Genomic DNA, 20,895 nt, shown 5'->3' on the forward strand with positions numbered 1-20,895 from the left:
AAACAATACACACATATGCTAGGAATTTACCTCCCTAGAAGTACCTACTGAGTTCACAAACTAAATCATTCAGTGAGTGGGTGAGATATTTAGGTTTCTGAAAATCACAAGTCTCCTGGGTTATGAGTAGTTTTCATATCTTACCAAATTATGCAAGAAAATGAAGTAGGGGCAAATCTTTGTTTTAATAGGATACATGTTAAAAAAGACAAATTATTTATGTATTCAAACCCCTAATCGGTAAATAATTATTCTTTTTTCTCTGCCTTCAGTAGCTGTGATGTAACTTTAGTGTAAGCTTAAGACTGTGGGAAATGAACTGAAACTTCAAGGAAGTGACCTAAAGGTTACCACAGACACAGGGCCAAAGTTTTGTCTGGCATAACTCCGTTGACATCAGTAGAGTTACACCAACAGAGATGTTGGCCCAGTTTTCTATGGGACTTCAAAAAGAACATCGATAACATGAGCCAGTGGTATAGAAAGATCCAAATCAGAAGAGTTAGTTGGATTTAGGTGACCCAAGAGGTTATTTTCAATCCTAGTATCAAAGCTATGTTTATAAAGGCAAATTTGGTATAGTAAATTGATGCCAGTGTCTCTGGAATAGAATTAACTGAGAGTTGTTGTGGTTAATATGGTCAGAATGGAAAAGGAAATAGATTGAATGACATAGACAGGAACATTTGTATTCTTCTGAAACCCCTTTTTAAAATGACGATAGATTTAATTACTTTCTTCTCTGGCTCGCACCATTTCCCTAGTTATTTGTTTCCTCTCATTAAGCTGTTGACTCCACTGCCCAGCCCACCCTTAGTACCACTGAGCCAAAAGTTTTTTGTTTGTTTCGTTTTGTTTTGTGGCACAGCTGGAGCTTTGCCAGCTAGACAGGGACCTGTAGCACAGCGTGCATCCAGAGACATCATTCTTTTTTGGAAGAAACAGATACATTTCTTTCCTGCTTCACTGACATCTACAAGATTATATTATATTTGATTGCAGCTATGAGGTACATTAGCAGTGCTGGAAACAAATTGACGTAAATGTTATTGCTAATAATAAATAACACTTTGCAATTATTAATAAAACTTGGCACTCTTCATCCATAAATATAAAAACACCTTATAAAAATGATAAGTTTAATTACTTTTCCCCATCTCATTCTTTTTTTGTATACAGATTGGGAAAGAACAGAGAAATTAAGTGACTTGCCAAAGTCACACAGTGGCTCAGTGCCAGAGCTAGGAACAGTACCCATGTCTTCTGACTTCATTTCCTGTGTCCAAGCCATTCTGCCTGCCACATTAGCTCTTTTATCTTTAAACCCGACATTGATTCCCCACAGTTAGAAGCAAATTACTTTTGGATGCTGAGTGTGTGTGTGTAAGGAGCATAAAAGGTGCCCTCTGCTCTACTTTCATAGAGTCATAAAAGCGTAGGAAGGGACCTCAAAAGGCCATTGTCTAACCCGTTCTTAAAAAGCTCTAATGACGGAGAGTCCACTCTTTTAGGGGTTTGTAATCTATAGATAACGGGTTATACTGATAAAAAAAATAGTCAATGGATGTTAAAAGGGCCAAAGAAGCAACACCTGAAGCATTAACATTTTTAAAAACTACATTTCCCAAAGAGAAAATGTGTGTGTTGGAATCTGATGCTTACAAAAATAAAAGTAGCCCTTGGTTAAAAAAAGAGAAATAAAAATATCACCTTCTGAATAAGTTTTAATGAGTTTTTCACATAGAATTCCCAAAGCTTATAGTATTCCGAGTCTGAAAGCTGTGCAGAAATATAGGCCTAGATATCACAATGAGAGCCATTCATATTCAGGTAGACTCCTCTGCCTGTGTGCAGCCCCACTGACTTGGATGAGTTCCATGGGGATGTAGGGGTCAGCCCACACGAAGTGTATTACATGATCACATAGTCTGGGTCAGGACTGCATAGGTGCAATTTAGCTATGTACAGCACTATGGGCACCATCAGCACTTCTGTGTGTGTGTTTCCTAGTTATCTGGTGTCGGATGACAGAGGACTGCTGTTTCTTTTTTGATTTATTGTATTGGTATTTGTAAGAGCTGCCTAGAGGGCTCTGATAAGTACCTCTTGTTTTGTATGTTAAAAAAACCAATATAAATGATGATTAATAATAGCTACAAATAAAAACTTCACAGCCTCTCAGGCACAGGCAAATTTTCTTCCCAAATTATGACCTATATAACAAATATAACAAAGCAGAGTAGTTAAGTATCGCGATCTGTTCAGACTGCAGGTTAGTCAAGAACAGTAATTAAATAAAGCAGCTAAAATGTACAGTATCTAGTATTTCTGTCAGCGTCTCACTTGACAAGCCAGGATTCAGCTGTTGTACCTGTGCTAACTTGCATATGGTGACAGCTAGTGGTCAATATCTATTAGTGTTGGAGCAGAAATGGCTTAATAGTTTTATCTTTTCCTCATTTCAGTTAACTGCTCATTCTGAAATCAATTGCCCATCCAGTCTCAGAGAACATAACAACCAATCTCTCTCAGATCTGTCTTGTGAAAACAGTATTATTCACTCATGCTGAAGACATTACATGGAATATTAACATACATGAAACAACTAACAACATTGACAATGTCACTCATTGCCTTGTTAATGAAACATTACTTTGTGTAAATATCATGGTTCAGTCAGAAAAATTAAATGAACATGAGGGTGTCTGTGTGGAAAAAATTTAAATGAATTAAAGAAATAGGGACACAAGATATTAAACAAAGACTGTGCCTTTATCTCTCTTGTAGCAGCTTGTAAAAGTATCCTTCCATTTTCAGTTCTCAGTGAATGACTGATTACTCACAAATTTGCTGTCTCAGGCAGAAACTTACAGAATTATATTGCAGCTGGATAATTAAGTGTCTTTATATCTTTGTAACTGGACCATAAGGCATTCTATTTAAAGTCTTTAATGAGGACCACTTCAGGATATTCCTAAGTGATCTCTTTCAAAGGCACTGCGAATTTAAGTATTATTGTTTTTAGCAGTCATCAAGGCTAAATGTATTGGAAAACAAACTTGATAACTGTTGACAATTTATTAGGTAGCAAATAATTATGGTCCAAAGAGGGTGAAAGCTGAGTGTGTTAAAATAGGTTTACAAGACCAAGTCAATTTCTGCGAAGAAAGAAGGGGCATATTATTATATATGGTATAGTTGATAGGTGGTTGGACAGCTGAGTGTTCTTTTTATGGCCTTGTTTGTTTTTCTCACTTCAGTGGTGGTGGGGGGGGGGGTAATGAATGTGGTTTTCTCTTCAGCTGCTAAAACTCTTTTATAAATGTTCATTTCAAGAAAGTAGTCAGTGAAACCTTTCTTTCTTTCTTTCTTTCTTTCTTTCTTTCTTTCTTTCTTTCTTTCTTTCTTTCTTTCTTTCTTTCTTTCTTTCTTTCTTTCTTTCTTTTAAATGAATATGGGTCTTAAATTCTGAGATGTGAGGAACATGCTCAACTCCTACTGAAACCAGTATTGAACTGAATACTTAGCTGGAGGAGATCAGCATAGCTCCTTTGACTTTCATGGCGCTAGGCCAATTTCCACCAGCTGAGAATCAGGCCAATGTGTTCAGCACCTATCACAATCAGGCCATGGATTTTTTTTATAGCATATAATATCTTAACTCCTCATGTGCTCTGAATGATTAAATTTAGGGCCAAATCTTGCAGTCCTCTTCTTTCGAAGCTCTCACTGATTCAGCAGCTGCTTGTATCTGACTAAGTATTATAGAATTTGGCCCTAAATTCACACTGTGTTCTACTTTCCCCCAAATTTTAAATACCTGTCTCGCTTCAAGGCCAAATCCTGCAGTTTTAACTCAAGATGCACTCTGACAAAACTTCCATTGACTTTGTCAGGCTGTCTGGAATGGCTCATGACCCAGGAGTTCCAATCTCAGGGCATACTGTTAAGAAACATGGCACAAACCCCAAATTGGTTGTGTGTTCTACAATTAGATTTGACCAACCAAGTATCAAGTGTGAACTCCTCAAGCACTATAAAAGCCTTAACATGGAGTCACAGACAGCCCCCTTGAGTGCCCTGATCTACCTTGCCACCTAGGCAATCTTGCCTTTGTACCAAAAATCACAATAATATTCAGGTTACTCCCAGTCACAATCATTCCCCCCAGGTCGAGTGCATCCTAGGTCTTTCACCAAAGGCAGGGCTTGTAACCAATCCTACAATAAAGGTGTATTAACTAGGAAAAAGAAATGAGTGTTATTTACCAGGTGAAATCAGGTAAACATACACACAAATGAGAGAGAGCTTTAGGTTTCAAAAAGTAGTAGAAACTGCTGTAATGTGCAAACTCTCTATGTCTCCTAGGGCTAACCCAACCTAAACGGCAGGAGGAGAGACAGGAACTGTTTGGTTACATTGTCTAACGTCTAGCAATATATATGTAAACCCACAATCATTATCTACTAATGTGTCTCTAAAGGTTGAATCTGGGTCAATTAGCCTGCTAGTTGTGTGACCCTTTCTGGCCCTGCATCACAGACCTATTCACGGGGCTTGAGCCATGGGCTGTAGTACTTTATCTAGTCCAGTTTTAAACTCCTCATGTGATGGGGCTCCCATCCGCTTCCTTTGGAAAATAATTGCATAGTCTAATTTCATCATCATTTCCTGATATACCTCTTATATTAACCTTTTGCTAGCCTAATTTAATTACCGTGAATTGTATTCTACTATCATATTAATGGGAGATCTGTTTGTGGGTATATGGCAGTAGAATACCACACAGGGAAAATCATTATCACATGAAGCCTTTCCACCGTAAGAATGACACAATACCAACACCGCTTCCTACTTCTGAATCACAAACAAACACAAAAGACTCCATGTAGCCTATTAGGGTCTTTGCTATTGCTATTGATTACAAGTGGAAGATGCTCTGATACTATGGTGATGGGTGGCAGTTTAAATCCCTAAAATATATAGATATGTTACAAAAAGCTAAGTAATTGTTGATCAGTAATAAACCAAAACCATAAATAATGATTTTTTTAAACTTTGACATCCCGGAACAGAAATTTAAGTCCCAGTATAAATTGTATAAATTAAGAGTAACCCACTAGTGGTGTGTGTGCAATACAGGACCTCCTTTGTTCAGATCCACAGAAGACATGAGTTAATTCAGTCCCCAGCTAAAGAGCTTTGGTTCCAAATATATCACCTCATAAACTCTGTGGACTAGCACAGGGGGGACCTTGTAACGCATGCTCACCAGTGGGTTACATAATTCCGCTGCTTAACAAAAAGCTTGTCCGACAGCAATCCATCAATCCCAGACAAGCCCTGACTTATGTGATGGCTACCATATTAGCTGGCACACAGTGAATTGAACGGGGAGCCTCCAGAGCTGAAAGCAGGAGCTGTTAGAGCTAAAGAGCCAATGTTCCGTAGCTGTGGGGTGTAACAACTCATCTCTTTTGTGGATTAGCACAGGGGAGGACTTGTAAGACACATTGACAAGTGGGTTACGTAAGTAGGAGAAATCTCAACATGTCATTGTAATAGTAAATTTAATAGTCTTAACATAGCAAAGTCAGCTATGGAAATTATGATCAAATCTGAAAGGTTCCCATTCAGAAATACAAAACCCTTCAGGTATATTTTCTAGATTTTAACCTTATCTTTTGATTTTCATTGTGCTTAGTGCACTATTATTAGGGCTACATTTTAATCACGGGTATTTTTAGTAAAAGTCATGGACAGGTCATGGGCAGTAAATAAAAATTCGCAGCCAGTGACCTGTCCATGACTTTTACTATATACCCCTGACTAAAATTTGGGGTTGCCACAGTTGCTCTGGGAGGGGCCATGGCCCAGGGGGCACCAGGGGTGCTGGAGGGGGTGTTGGCGGGGCTGGGCCAGATTCTCTACCTGGCTCCTGGGAAGCGGTGATCTCCAGCTCCTAGCATCATGTGCTTCCTCCACTCTGCCCCAAGCCTTGGTTCTGCTGCTCCTATTGACTGGGAACCATGGCCAATGAGAACAGTGTGGGCAGTGCCTGCGAGCAGAGGCAGCAAGTAGAGCTAGGAGCTGAGGGAGGGGAGTTCCTGATGCCCTTCTAGGGAGTCCCCCAGTAAGCACCACCCCGCACCCCAATCCCCACACCTGAGCCCCCCCAAACTCCTGCTGCTGGGGGAGGGTAGGGGAGCCCAAGACTGCCCCAGCAGCAGCTGGTGTGACCACCCAGGGGCTGCCTAAGTTGCTCAGGGGGCTCCTGGGCCAGCCACATGGGCCCCTGCAGAAGTCACGGAAAGTCACAAAATCCGTGACCTATGTGACTATCACATTTCTAATGTGCCCATCATTTTAGTATGTAGGCAACTGATTAACTATTTCCTCCCTTAAAAGTAGTATTTTATAGTTTTACAACTTTAAAGTGGTAGCACTGGCTATGTCCTCTGTTGTGTTTAGCTATTTTCACTCTTACTATTTATTAATTAGTGTAGCACTTAGGAACCCTAGTCATGAGATAGGCTCCCACTCTGCTAGGGTCCTGCAGAATTACAGAACAAAAAGCAGGACCCTGCTCAAAAGAGCTTGCAATATAAATGTCAAACAAGAGAGAAGAGATGGAGCTTTAACTGATAATTTTGCTGTATTTGCTTTCTTCTCTGTTTCCATAGTCCAAAGATGTTTTTATCTTGAGGGTTCAGCTCAGTTGGAATGACCTCACGGTTTCGTGTCCCTGCTTGTGTTCAGTGTGTGATATCTGTAGCATGGTTTGTATTGTAGTTCAATGTACTATACATTTTGCCACACACTTTCCAGGTTTTCCACTTTTGCTGCTCAATTTTCCAATTTTGCTGCTTGCAGTAAGAAAAATATTGTCAAAAACAGATAGCAATAGAGTGTGTTTCGGTGGCATGCTACTGGTCACTGAGGTTAAGTTCTTCATCACCATGCTGGGTCCCAAATGAAGGTTGATATATACAAGAGTAGGCCATTGGTATAACAGACTGCATCTGTCTATGGTTCAGAAGCTCATCAGTGATCACAACCTTGGAGCCATGGAGATAAAGGAGAGCCCCAATACCATTGCAAGGCAGGGTTGAGATCTGAGGATGCATGAGGTGGAGGGGAATCCCTGGGATAGAGCAGGGCAGGGATAAGGTGGGGAGATGGAGATGGAGAGGATCCCTGGACAGGGTCAGGGTGGGGGTATGAAGGGAGCCCCAGGGACAGGGCAGGGCTAAATTGGGATGGGGTGATGGGGATAGAGGGGAGCCCTGGGAACAGGCCAGGGGTGGTTCATGGTGGGGGGATGGGGATATATGGGAGCCCCAGGGGTGTGGCACGGCTGGGGTGGGGTGGGGCAATGAGGATGGAGTGGAGCCCCAGGGCCAGGGCAGGGCTGGGTCAAGGTGTGGGGATGGGAAAGGAGGGGAGCCCCAAGGTCAGGGCTGGGGCAGGATGGGGGTATGGAGAGAACCCTGGGCTCAGGGCCAGGCTGGTGCAGGGTGGGGGCATGGAGCTATATGGGAGCCCTGAGGGCAAGGCAGGGCTGGGAGGATGGGGAAGGAGGGGTGTCATTGGAATTCTGTAGGGCAGGTCTGAGACGAGGGGAAGAGAATGGAGGGGAGTCTCTGGGATATTGCAGTGCCGGGCTGGGATTGGTGAATGGGAACCGAGAGAAGCCCCAGGGTACTGCAGACAGGGTTGCAATGTGGAGGTGTATGGGGATGGCGGGGAGCCTGTGGGATACTGTAAGGGGTGAGAGCACAGCAGGAAATGGAGTAGCCCTGGCTGAGCTGGAGAGCAGAACATAGGGAGTAGATGGAGGGCCCAGGAGGCCCTGTGATGCTGGGGAAAGATGAAGTAGGAGAACCCCTGTGCTACAGTGGGTAGGGCAGAGCTGGGGAGGAGAGCTGGGGGGTGGAGCAGGGGAGGCTCCCTATATTCCCCTAGTGTGCAAACCCACATAGCTGACCCCATCCAATCCGTCCCCCGGCTCCTTCTGCCCACCTCCAGGCTAAGCAGTGCTCTGGATATCCTCTGGCAGTACTATACGCCTGCCCAAAAGACAGGCAACTGGCACATGCCCACGCCTTCCCAGGCAGGTGCGGCCCATAAATTGAGAACCTCTGCTCTAGACCCTGACCCTGCTTCTAGACCCTCTGGCTTCTGTTACAGGTAGCGGTGGATCTACAGACAACCCTCCCCTCAAATTCTTGGAAACACCCAAACTAGGTAGGGAGATTTCTAACCTGAGACTTCTTCTGCCCACATTGTTTTTTATGGGCACCTGCGTACATATGGCAGCCAGAAGCTGGCCAATGAATATTTCCTGAACATATAGTGAATAAGGTTTTCTCCTTTTGGACTTCCACTCTCATGAAGATCATTTAGGAATTTTCTTTTGCTATGGATTAATTGTTGGACATTAAAAGTAGATTAAATACAAAGCATGTAGGATATTATTAAGAGTATGAAAATATAAAGATTCATTGCGGAAATCTCTACATTTCTATTCATTTATATCACCATTGTACAAAAAACATACAGCTTCCTTTCATCTGTCATTTATTGGCATTGTCATATGAAGACATAATTAGCACCTGTGGGATTAACTCATTTAGTCTTTGCGGAATTTATGAATGCATCAGTCCAGATGTTTGGTACTACGGGAAGTATGAATGTGACTCCATGAATTTAGGCAACATAATCAATTGTCTTTGCCTGTAAGCACTATTGAACATCAGGGTGTAATTAAGGAATGTCCATTTTAGGTTGCTGGCACACATATTTCATTTTCTCAAAGCCTAATTAGAAATGACAATAAACACTGAAATATATTAATTTTAAGATAATTATATTTTCCATAGTGCTGAGATCAGTTAATTTGGATCAAATTAGAAAAGGGCAAATATGTGTCTAATATATTTTTGTTCATAGCACCAAATATATCAAAATTAATTTATTTTGCTTGACACAGACTTTTGTCAGCAACCTCAGCTACATAATATATTGGTATGATCGTGTATTTAAAAATATTTGAACTAACTTTAGGCATTTAAATAGTCAAAGAAAGGGTAATAGTTACACATGATGTCTGTGGCCCATCCATGACTGTTATTAGCAAATTTCTCCAACAGCCGGAGGTGGGACACTAGATGGGGAGAGCTCTGAGTTACTATAGAGAATTATTTCCCAACTGTCTGGCTGGTGGATCTTGCCCACATGCTTAGGATCCAACTGATCACCATATTTGGGATGGGGAAAGAATTTCCCCCTAGTCAGATTGGCTGAGATTCTGGGTTGTTGTTGTTGTTTTGTCTTCCTCTGCAACATGGGGCACAGGTCACTTGCTGGTTTGAAATAGAATAAATGGTGGACTTTTTGTAACTTGAAGTCTTTAACTCAAAATCTGTGGATGTCAGTAACTCAACCAGAGATTATGAGCTATTACAGAAGTGGACAGGGGGATTCTGTAGCCTGTGATATAAGTCTATGAGAACTAATCATTCCCTTTGGGTTCTATTTAGGGTTGGGGTTTTTTTTTAAATTATTTATACACTGACAGTATGCCAGTCAATGTTTTATTCAGGAACTTCAACTGATGTATAAGGAGTTCATGGTTTGTGTAATGTTCAGCAGTAAATACCCAGTCAGGCACTGTGGAATGTGGAAAAAGTTTAGAAACATCATGGGTTTCAAATATGAACAAAATGGGAAGAATTCCTTGTTACCTTACTGTAAAAGAACATCAGCAATAAAGTTCACAGGGATTAATTTTCTGATAATTTAGGGCTTGTTCTTTATAGTTCCTTGGAATATAATGGGAGAATCGTCTATTGTCAGTGAAGGAAGGTTATCATCAGAATGTATAATTAATTCTCCAGCATTCATAGTTTTATAATCTAAACGTTTATATCGTTTAGATATAAAAGAATTAATACGAGGATTCTTTATACCTTCAAGGCAGTACCTTAGCCTAGGGATGCTGTAGAGTCTCATTGACAGATTGGGAGCTCCAGGAGCTATTGTGATTCCCAGAGGGAATGCAACCGCTATGCAGCATCCGCTCCTCTCTGGGCTTGGGTAGGTCTGCTGACTGGTGAAGACAGGGGGGAGGTAGAGGGCATAGCCAAGGCACTGCCACTTTCCTGGAGCCTTCCAGAGGCTAACACTACAGTGGTACCAGCCCTTTGAATCTCTTCCTCACCCTGAACACAGGGAATAATGTTGTGCCCAGCCCCACACTACAAGAAGGATGTGGATAAATTGGAGAGAGTCCAGCGAAGGGCAACAAAAATGATTAGGGGTCTGGAACACATGAGTTATGAGGAGAGGCTGAGGGAACTGGGATTGTTTAGTCTGCAGAAGAGAAGAATGAGGGGGGATCTGATAGCTGCTTTCAACTACCTGAGAGGTGGTTCCAAAGAGGATGGTTCTAGACTATTCTCAGTGGTGGAAGAGGACAGGACAAGGAGTAATGGTCTCAAGTTGCAGTGGGGGAGGTTCAGGTTGGATATTAGGAAAAACTTTTTCACTAGGAGGGTGGTGAAACACTGGAATGCGTTGCCTAGGGAGGTGGTGGAATCTCCTTCCTTACAAGTTTTTAAGGTCAGGCTTGACAAAGCCTGGCTGGGATGATTTAATTGGGTATGGGTCCTGCTTTTGAGCAGGGGGTTGGACTAGATGACGTCCTGAGGTCCCTTCCAACCCGGATATTCTGTGATTCTATGATTCTATGATTACATCTCAAAAACCAGCTACTGTGCCTGCATGCCCATGCACCAAGCAATTCTTTTCAGAGATGAAACTCTGAGTGGCTCCCATCGGAGATTAAAACCCTAAAGAAAGCCTAAAGAATCACAAAGATTTAGAGCGTTCTTGTCTAAGGAGAGCTGTTGCCTTTTGTTTCTTTGTTTTTTACCCACCTCAGACAGACAAACTATATGTGCATTTTACTAAATATACAATCTGAGTATTCCTGTGAGGTTCTTTGGTGATTGAAATGTCAAGTGCTTTACTGAATGGACTGATTTTATTTCATTTGCTGTAAAAACAATTATTTTGTTATTGGCTACTGAGATACCTATTTAAAAATTTCATGTCCCTTAGTTATGACATCCAAGGATATTAATGCTATTTCTGTTTAAGTTTTACTGCTCACTCTAAACCCAAACCCTGTAGATACATACAGTGTATAAATAAATCAGGACTGCTTATGTTATAATATGATGGTTTATATGATAGCATATTGGCCATGTAACCATATATGATCTCCTGCTGTCTTGTTCAAAAAAGATATTTATGTATCAGTCCAGCTAAAAATAGCTTAAAGAGCCAGGGCTGCCTCCTGAAAAAAATTACATAACATTCAGTTCAAAAATAACGGAACTAGTTTCTGATCTCAGTAACCCTGGTGTAAATCTACAGCAATTCCAGTGACTTCAAAATATTTTGCAGATTGTGTGTGTGGGAGGAGAGGCAGGTAAGCTGATCTCCGTGTGTGTATTACATAGATGTACGTTGTCACGTTTAGCATGGAAGCAGTAGTGATTCTCACTCAGCAAGGAAAGCTAACTTCTCTCATTTGAAAAACTCAGGGTAGGCAAGATGGACCTGATCTGAGGTCAATGGGAATCTCTCCTTTGACTTCAGTGGCCTTTGGCTCAGATCCCAAGTAATTACTCAGTTGGAATTTGGCCATTGAAGCTAATACTCCTCTACTTACAAAAAATACCACTGAATCTTTAATGAACACAAATTGCCAGGGCCCAGTTTTATGTCTCATCTGAAAAATGGCACCTGCAAGAGTGCATTGTTACTTGATACCATGCTGAGGGCCTAATTCAGCACTGACTCAAAGGGAAGTGTGTCACCTACTGAGTCACGAATACCACTTTTCTTTTCCTAATAGGGCTAAGCCTCCAAGAAGTTTCTTTTCCAACTAGAGTTCACATATGTATGTGAGCCAGGAGTTACTTTTATGGACGCTATGGAAGAAGAGAGAAAAGAGATGACGCATAAATTCACTCAAAAGAAAAATAAATCCACCTTTTTGTTGTAAAATTCAAATTTTAAAAGAAAAAAACACAGCAAATTACATCTGTTTTATTCAAGACAAAATGCAAATGCTGTGCTATGAGAGTAGTTTTGTGAACTGCAATATACATTCTCTATGTGGGGAGGAAGGATGGTCTTATGGTTAAAGCAACTGATTGGGCGTTAGAAATCTTGGGTTTTATTTCTGCCTCTCCCCAGGACTTCTTGTGTGATGTTGGGCAAATCACTTAACCACTCTAGCCTTCTGTTTCTTCATCTGCAAAATGGGCATAGCTACAGCCTATCTCACAGGAATTTGTGATGCTAGAATTATTGCCCATAAGGTTCAGGAAGATGCTCAAATGGAAGGTGGCATATAGAGGTGTGAAGTGTTTGTGTCATTATATATTTAACATACAGCCTTGAACCCGCAAGTCCTTGTGTGGTGTGCAACAGCCGTGCAAGGTTGCTACTCTCTAGTGGAAGTGGAGGCACACCACTGTGCCCTAGGTACACAGTGCCATCTTCTTCATTGGGAGGGAGTAAGTCGCTATCCCCTTTTGCACCCACTCTTTACTTTCCTGTGCCCAAAGTGAAAAAGAGGTGGATTGCAGACAGACAATGGGCATGTCTATAGAGAGCTTCAATTCAATTTGCATATGTATTTATGTAGTCCTCATCACTGTGGAGCTTAATACTGCAAGGTGCTGAGAACTCTGGCCTGGATCCTGCAAAGCACATAAGCACATGCTTAATTTTAAGCATATGAGTAGTCTCATAGATTTCAATGGGACTACTCAAGTGCTTAAAGCATGTGTTCCTGGATTGGGTCCATAGTGCAGGATCAAGCCCCTGTTGTTTGGAGAGCTACAGGTTCCCCTCTTAGGTCTTACTCGTTCTGTTAGGGAGGAGTTACTTCATGGCCAATTTAGCAGTGTGCTCATTACTGCAGGATTGGGATTGCCAGCACACCCTGTTCTCCTCATCTCTTAATCTCACACTCATGCACAATACTTCGTACCCTGTGATGTGCAGAATCAAGTGCTATGCTGTAGCTGGAATATTAATTCTTTTGCTTTATTTTCACAAAGTGAAATAAACCCAGAAATTAAAACCCACCATTAAAACTATATATTAAGGTAGCATCCATTTTTTACAAGTTGCTTTTAATAACAATTTGTAGGTGGAAAATTTTGGGTTTTTACACTATTGTTTGCAGTGATTTATGCTATTTAAAAAGGAATATGGTCTGGGGAAAGGGAGGAGATTGGAGAATCAAGGGGTCATAGGTTCTATTCCTGGCTTTGCCAATGATGATTGGCTCCATGGCCTTGAGAAAGTCTCTTTGCCTCAGATCCCAAAAGGTATTTACGCACTTAACTCCCATTTAAATCAATGGGTGTTCTGCCTAAAAACATTTGAGGATTTGGGCCTTTGCCTCTTCACCTCAGTACTCCTATCATTAAAATGGGGATAATAATAATTCGTTACCTTCCTCAAAGGGACATGTTAATTATTAAGTATTTGTGGTTTGTAAAATGCGGTGGACATGTAAGGACTAATATTTAGGTGTTATGTCTAATACTGAGGTGTTATGTAGGTATAACAGGCATAATACTTAAGTGCCTAGAATGATGTGGAAAAGCTAACAAGAAATAAAGCCGCTTTGGTATAGTAATTCCTAGGGTTGCTATTGTAACCTGCATTATCGTATTTTCTGTTTTGCAGTTTTACTAAAGAATGCAAAAAGAGAGGAGGACAAGCCATTCAGAGACTGTGCAGATGTGTACCAAGCTGGCTTTAACAAAAGCGGAGTCTACACTATTTATATTAATAATGTATCAGAGCCTAAAAAGGTAACAAATATAAAGTATTTGTGTTTGTTTTTGCTTGTTGATGTAGATGTTGCTCTTGGCGTGAGGGAGCATTCTGCATGGTTATGGAATCTTTACATTGGCAAAGTGCTGTATTAATATAAATCACTTGGTCCATCTTCACCCTTAGAAAAATACTGGAAGGTGAAGTAAATAGAGTATCTTGTCTGGAGTGAGTCCCAACCCATCCTTTTTCTCCACTGACTGAGGATCCTCCCTAAATCTGAGCATACACCCCCAAAACATGATCTGTCTTCTACCCCTCAGCAAATGCCTGATCTCTACAGTTGAGTCAGACACCTGGCCAGCAGTTCTGTGAGAAATACATGTCTCTGAAGATTAAGGAGAGAATCAGGGATACCCAAGAGATCATATTTTATTAATTAATGATCCACTGTCAAAAAACAATCATCTGTTTGTAATTAATCACTGATAAATAGTTCCCATTTCATTCCAGAAATATTGTTCAGGATGAGAAATGGGGAAAAGGATAAACCAACACTAGAAGAATACTGTTAAAGCAAATATTGATATAGTGATATATGAAAGGTGAATACAGAAGATAATTGAGATGTCTATAATGAAATATGGAAAATCTTCTTAGATGTTATCAAGCAGGATTAGAGAGACCTGAACAGAGGTGTTGAAACTGTTAAACTGGAATTGTAAAGGACTTGAAAATAACTGGCAAATTGACAATGAGTTGCACTTGCATTAGTTTTGTTCAAGTTCACAAGCTGTCCATGGAAGCTTTGTTACAAACTTTTAAATTGTATCTGAATATCCACAAGGTTTACTAGGTTACTGATCTTGGTGTGTTTAGTTTGAGACTAGCACTGGGATAGGTAAAATAGGGAAAGTCACATTGTGGAAGTCATGTTTTATTTCTCTGGTATCCCTGATTGGAAGAGCTATCCAATGCAATCAGGAGAGTCAGCCCAGAAACTATTCCATTTGGTTTTTCAGAGAGGCTGCATTTTAGTTTTCTTTCTGTTTCAGCAAGAAAAGTATGTATATATATATACATATATATTCTGCTGGCTCCTGTGTCTGTCAACCTCTGGTAGCAAGGGCCTGATACAATATCCACTGAAGACAGTGGGAAAATTCCTATTGTCTTAAGGGACGTGGGATCAGGCACTAAGTGGGCTAATACATTTTATAATTTTCTAGTCGTTTTCTTTGCTTAGTTTCATCCCAACATTACTGTCAATTTCTCTTCCTCTTTGCCGTTTACAACCTTCAGATATTTACAGATGATTATCAGTCCTGCTCAAACCCCCATTCCCACCCTTTTGATAGTCATCATTTTGCAAGTTGTATTTATTTAATTATTTTAATTTTTCCTCTTAAATGTGTAGATATATTTAAGGTGTTGAAATAATTAGAAGTGCAACAGTATTCTAAGTCTTTATTCTGAGTTGTGCATAATATTATACATTTAAACTGCTTACTTTTAAATTATTGAGGCTACTTAGTTATTCTTTATACCATACTATTTTAGTTCCTGATCCGATGGCCACTGAAGTCACTGATTTTAGTGGGCACTGTATTGGAGCCGTGAAGTGTTTTAGTTGATAGATGGTTCTCATCTATCTCATGGACCAGTAACTGGTTAATATATAGGAAACAAAGGGTAGAAATAAATGATAAGTTTTCAGAATGGAGAGAGGTAAATAGTGGTGTCCCACTGGGGTCAGTACTAGGACCAGTCCTATTCAACGTATTCATAAATGATGTGGGAAAAGGCGTAAACAAAAATGTGGCAAAAATTGCAGATGATATAAAACTACTCAAGATAGTTAAGTCCCAAGCAGACTGCAAAGAGTTACAAAAGGATCTTACAAAACTGGGTGACTGGGCTACAAAAATGGCAGATGAAATTCAATGTTGATAAATGCAAAGTAGTGCACACTAGAAAACATAATCCCAACTATACATATAAAATGATGGGGTCTAAATTAGCTGTTACCACTCAAGAAAAAGATCTTGGAGTCATTGCGGAAAACATCTCTGAAAACATCCACTCAGTGTGCAGCAGCAGTCCAAAAAATCTAACAATTTTAGGAATCATTAAGAAAGGGATAGATAATAAGACAGAAAATATCATACTGCCTCAATATAAATCTATGGTACACCCACATCTTGAATACTGTGTGCAGCTGTGGTCACCCATCTCAAAAAAGATATATGGGAATTGAAAAAAGTACAGAAATGGGCAATGAAATGATTAAGGGTATGGAACAGATTAATAAGATTAATAAGACTGGGATTTTTCAGCCTGGAAAGAGATGACTAAGGAAGGATATTATAGAGATCCATAAAATCAACTGGTGTGGAGAAAGTAAATAAGGAAGTGTTATTTGCTCCTTAACATAACACAAGAGCGAGGAGTTACCAAATGAAATTAATAGGCAAGGGGTTGAAAACAAACAAAAGGAAGTACTTCTTCCCACAACACACAGTCAACCTGTGGAACTCTTTGCCAGAGAATGTTGCGAAGGCCAAGACTATAACAGGGTTCAAAAAAGAACTAGATAAAATCATGGAGGATAGGTCCATCAAAGACTATTAGATGAGATGAGCGGGGATGGTCTCCTAGCCTGTTTGCCAGAAGCTGGGAATGGACGACAGAGGATGGATCACTTGATGATTACCTGTCCTGTTCATTCCCTCTGAAGCACCTGGCACTGGCCACTGTCGGAAGACAAGACACTGGGCTAGATGAACCATTGGTCTGACCCAGTATGGCCATTCTTATGTTCTTATTCTTCATAAACACATTTAAGGACAGGAGTATATTATCATCTTTTTTAAAAAAAATCTGTGTTTGTCTCCAAAAGGCTGTTTTAATGCTAAAAATTTGTTTAATCCATAAATCTAAAATGAGTCTAATTAAACGGATGTGTGTTATGAATTAGTAGTTTTTTTCATCCATGCGTCTAAACAGAGGCAAATACTTAGTGCATTTGGAGTCCTCTTCATCTGAATCCGCAGAAAAATAATAAAGTCCACCACCCACCACTCATCATAAGAAATCCAGCACCCACAGATGCATAAAAATAGCTATTAAAATTATCACCTCTTTTTTGTTCAGGATTAAACCTCAAAACATGTTAAAAGGTGTTTAATGGCTGAATGTCTTGACCTTATCTGGGACAGGAGCCAGTTCAAGGCTTTTTTTGGCTAGAATTATGCGAAGCTAATATTGATAATCAACTTGATACTCCTTTTAGTATGGCAGGTGTTCACATCCACCGCCATGGAAAGTGCCAGACCACGCAATGCTGGCTAATGCATAATTAGGTGCTGTAATTTGCTACACCTCTCAAAGAACATGAAAACTTGTTTTATAAGGCTTTTTATTACAGGAAAATTTTATATTATGTTCCTTTTCCATATTAAAATATTAACACTCAAGACATGAGAAGGGCTTAATTCGTTAGAAAAATGAACACTGGATTCCTGGGTTCTAGACTTGAATTTTAAATAAGGTACATCCATCAGTTAGAAATGTTCACTGAAAATCAGACTAAGACTAAGAAAACTAAATCCTGTAGATAAATGGCTTGACTTGCAGTGTCTTTGCTGAAGGAGGACTAGAGCCAAAATGTTTGTCTAACAAATCATGTTTCTTTAATTGTTATTCTGAATCTGGTTTACGTGTCTGCAGTGGTCAACATTCTCCTTTCCTCCTACATGTGCAAGGGGACCTAGCAATTCAAACAATGAAGCAATCACAGAGCATCAACATGAACAATAAATCTTAGAGTGAAAAGCATGGAACTGATTTGTCGGAGGATGAACTATTGTTCTTTTGTTGACTGATGTATAAGAATTTTTATTTAAAGGAAGTGGATAATGACCATCAATTGATAGAGCAAAGAAAAACATTAAATTACTGGCCAACATTGTCCATGATGATGGATGTGATCACAAAATACTAGGCTGATTGATCAGAATTCTTCAACTCTCGGTATAAATGCACACCTTATTTCAAAGGCAAATGTAGCTTTATTAAAAAGCACAGAAATGAAAGCCTGGAACAATCACAGTGCCAATAGGGAAAATGTATCTGCTAATGAAAATAATGAGGAAATTGCTTCAAGTAATAGTGCTAAAATGATGGAACAGAAAAGAAGAAATAATAATAAATGACAGTTTTAACCTTTCCTTGCAGTATCCCAAGAAAAATGATAGGCTGCACAATAGGATGCATTCTTTGTGAAAGTTGTGTCATTTATAAGCACTACTGTATACACATAAAACATAAAATATCTGTTGTGATTATTATGTGCATTGTCTTGTTATATTTAAGGACCACATTGCTATCTATATGTAAATACGGAACTTAATGAGAGCTTTATTGTGAAATCATAGTAGGAGCTGGTCTGCAATTTCAGTACTGGTCATACACTCTCCAGGGATAGTCCCACATGGCCCCATTCGTAATTTCTCCACTTTATCTATACCTTTTATATGTTGCTTGTCTTCTTAGATTGCAAACTCTTTGGGGCAATGATTATGTCACTATCTGTGTTGGGATACTGCCCGGTACATTGTGGGTACAACCCGGATTTAAATAAGAAATACAAGCCCCTATAAATAATGTATCATCTTTTCTACATTTTGGCTTCACTGTATCTCATTTTCCGGCAAGAATTTATGATAATTTCTTCCTATCCTGTGTAACATTGTGCTACAAGCACTAGGTAATACTTGATCAACTGAAAAAGTACTAATGTTGGAAGACTATTAAGGAAAGTTGTCTTTTTCTGAGTGGACATAATTTTGAAACTAGTATCGTTATTTTCATTATTACCTAGGTCTTTTGTAATATGGAGATCACAGGAGGAGGATGGACAGTTATACAACACCGAGAAGATGGGAGTCTGGATTTTCAAAAAAACTGGAAAGAATACAAAATGGTAAGGGTGAAGAATTTACAGTAAAGTTAGAAAAGTAATCCCTTGAACCATTAGATTTTAAGCTCTCCGTGCACTAACACTCAATTAAAATTACAGTATAACCCTGGCAGCATTAAGTAATCAGGTATATTGACTCAGTAAATGTAACCTCAGGACAGGATACAGAGAGAAAATTTCTAGACACACTAAATGACTTCTTCTTGGAGCAGCTTGTCCTGGAACCCTCAAGGGGAGAGGCAATCTTCATTTAGTCCTAAGTGGAGCACAGGATCTGGTCCAAGAGGTGAGCTGAACTGCCTGATAATAGCAACCACATTGTAATTAAATTTAACATCCGTGAGAGAGGGAAACGACAAAGAAACCTACCAAAGTAGTATTTTAACTTCAAAAAGGGGAACTATACTAAAATGAGGAAGGTCATTAAAAGGAACAGTCACAAGGCTGAAATTCCTGAAAACTGCATGGAGACTATTTAGAAACACCTTAATAGAGGCTCAAACTAAATGTTTACCCGAAATTTAAAAAAAAAAAAAAACAGTAAGAGGATCATTAAAAAATGCTACCATGGCTAAACAGAAGACTAAAAGAGGCAGTTAAAGGCAAAAAGTCACCCTTTAAAAATCGGAAGTCAAATCCTAGTGAAGAAAATAGAAAGGAGCATAAACTCCAGCAAACCAAGTATAAAAGTATAAGAAGGCAGGCCAAGAAAGAAAAGAGCAACACAAGACACAAAAACTCAGAGCAAAAAATTAAGTGGGGCCACTGGATGATCAAAGTATTGACAGAGCACTTAAGGGAAACAAGACCATTGTGAACATAAGAACAGCCATACTGGGTCAGACCAAAGGTCCATCTAGCCCAGTATTCTGTCTTTTGACAATGGCCAATCCCAGGTGCCCCAGAGGAAAAGAACAGCACAGATAGGTATCAACCGATCCATCCCGTCACCCATTTCCAGCTTCTCACAAACAGAGCCTAGAGACACCATCCTGGCTAATAGCCATTGATGGATCTATCCTCCATGAAGTTATTTAGCTCTTTTTTGAACCCTGTTATAGTCTTGGCCTTCACAACATCCTCTGGCAAGGAGTTCCACAGGTTGACTGTGCATTCTGTGAAAAAAATACTTCCTTTTTGTTTTTTTTAAACCGGCTACCTATTAATTTAATTTGGTGACCCCTAATTTTGTGTTATGAGAAGGAGCAAATAACACTTCCTTATTTACTTTCACCACACCAGTCATGATTTTATAGACCACAATCATATTCCCCCTGCCCCCTGAGTCATCTTTTTTCCAATCTGAAAAGTCCCGGTCTCATTAATCTCTCCTCATATGGCAGCTGTTCCATACCCCTAATCATTTTTGTTGCCCTTTTCTGAACCTTTTCCAATTCCAATATATCTTTTTTGAGATGGGATGACCACATCTGCACACAGTATTCAAGATGTGGGCATACCATGGATTTATATAGAGGCAATATGATATTTTCTGTCTCATTATCTATCCCTTTCTTAATTATTCCTAATATTTTATTACCTTTTTTGACTGCTGCTGCACATTGAGTGGATGTTTTCAGAGAAGTAGCTACGATGACTCCAAGATCTCTTTCTTGAGTGGTAACAACTAATTTAGACTCCATCATTTTATATGTATAGTTGGGATTATGTTTTCCAGTGTGCATAACTTTGCATTTATCAACATTGAATTTCATCTGCCATTTTGTTGCCTAGGCATCCGGTTTTGTGAGATTCTTTTGTAGCTCTTTGCAGTCTGCTTGGGACTTAACTATCTTGAGTAGTTTTGTATCATCTGCAAATTTTGCCACCTTTTTGTTTACCCCTTTTCCCAGATCTTTTATGAATATGTTGAATAGAATTGGTCCCAGTACAGACCCCAGTGGGACACCACTATTTACCTCTCTCCATTCTGAAAACTGCCCATTTATTCCTACCATTTGTTTCCTATCTTTTAACCAGTCCATTAGAGGACCTTCCCTCTTATCCCATGACAGCTTACTTTGCTTAAGAGTCTTTGATGAGGG

General features: G+C 39.8%; 1 protein-coding gene across 2 annotated transcripts in view; it reads left to right on the plus strand.

Moving 5' to 3' along the window:
* ANGPT1 (angiopoietin 1) overlaps nt 1-20,895 on the plus strand; it is a 212,699-nt gene that overhangs the window by 130,882 nt on the left and 60,922 nt on the right. For both annotated transcript variants that reach the window (XM_073330323.1, XM_073330324.1), the window contains exons 5-6: nt 13,780-13,907; nt 18,752-18,853. In XM_073330323.1, the coding sequence (XP_073186424.1) occupies nt 13,780-13,907; nt 18,752-18,853 (230 nt within the window). The remainder of the gene's footprint in view (nt 1-13,779; nt 13,908-18,751; nt 18,854-20,895) is intronic.

Source organism: Lepidochelys kempii, chromosome 2, assembly GCF_965140265.1.
Source record: "Lepidochelys kempii isolate rLepKem1 chromosome 2, rLepKem1.hap2, whole genome shotgun sequence".
Taxonomy (NCBI): Eukaryota; Metazoa; Chordata; order Testudines; family Cheloniidae; genus Lepidochelys; species Lepidochelys kempii.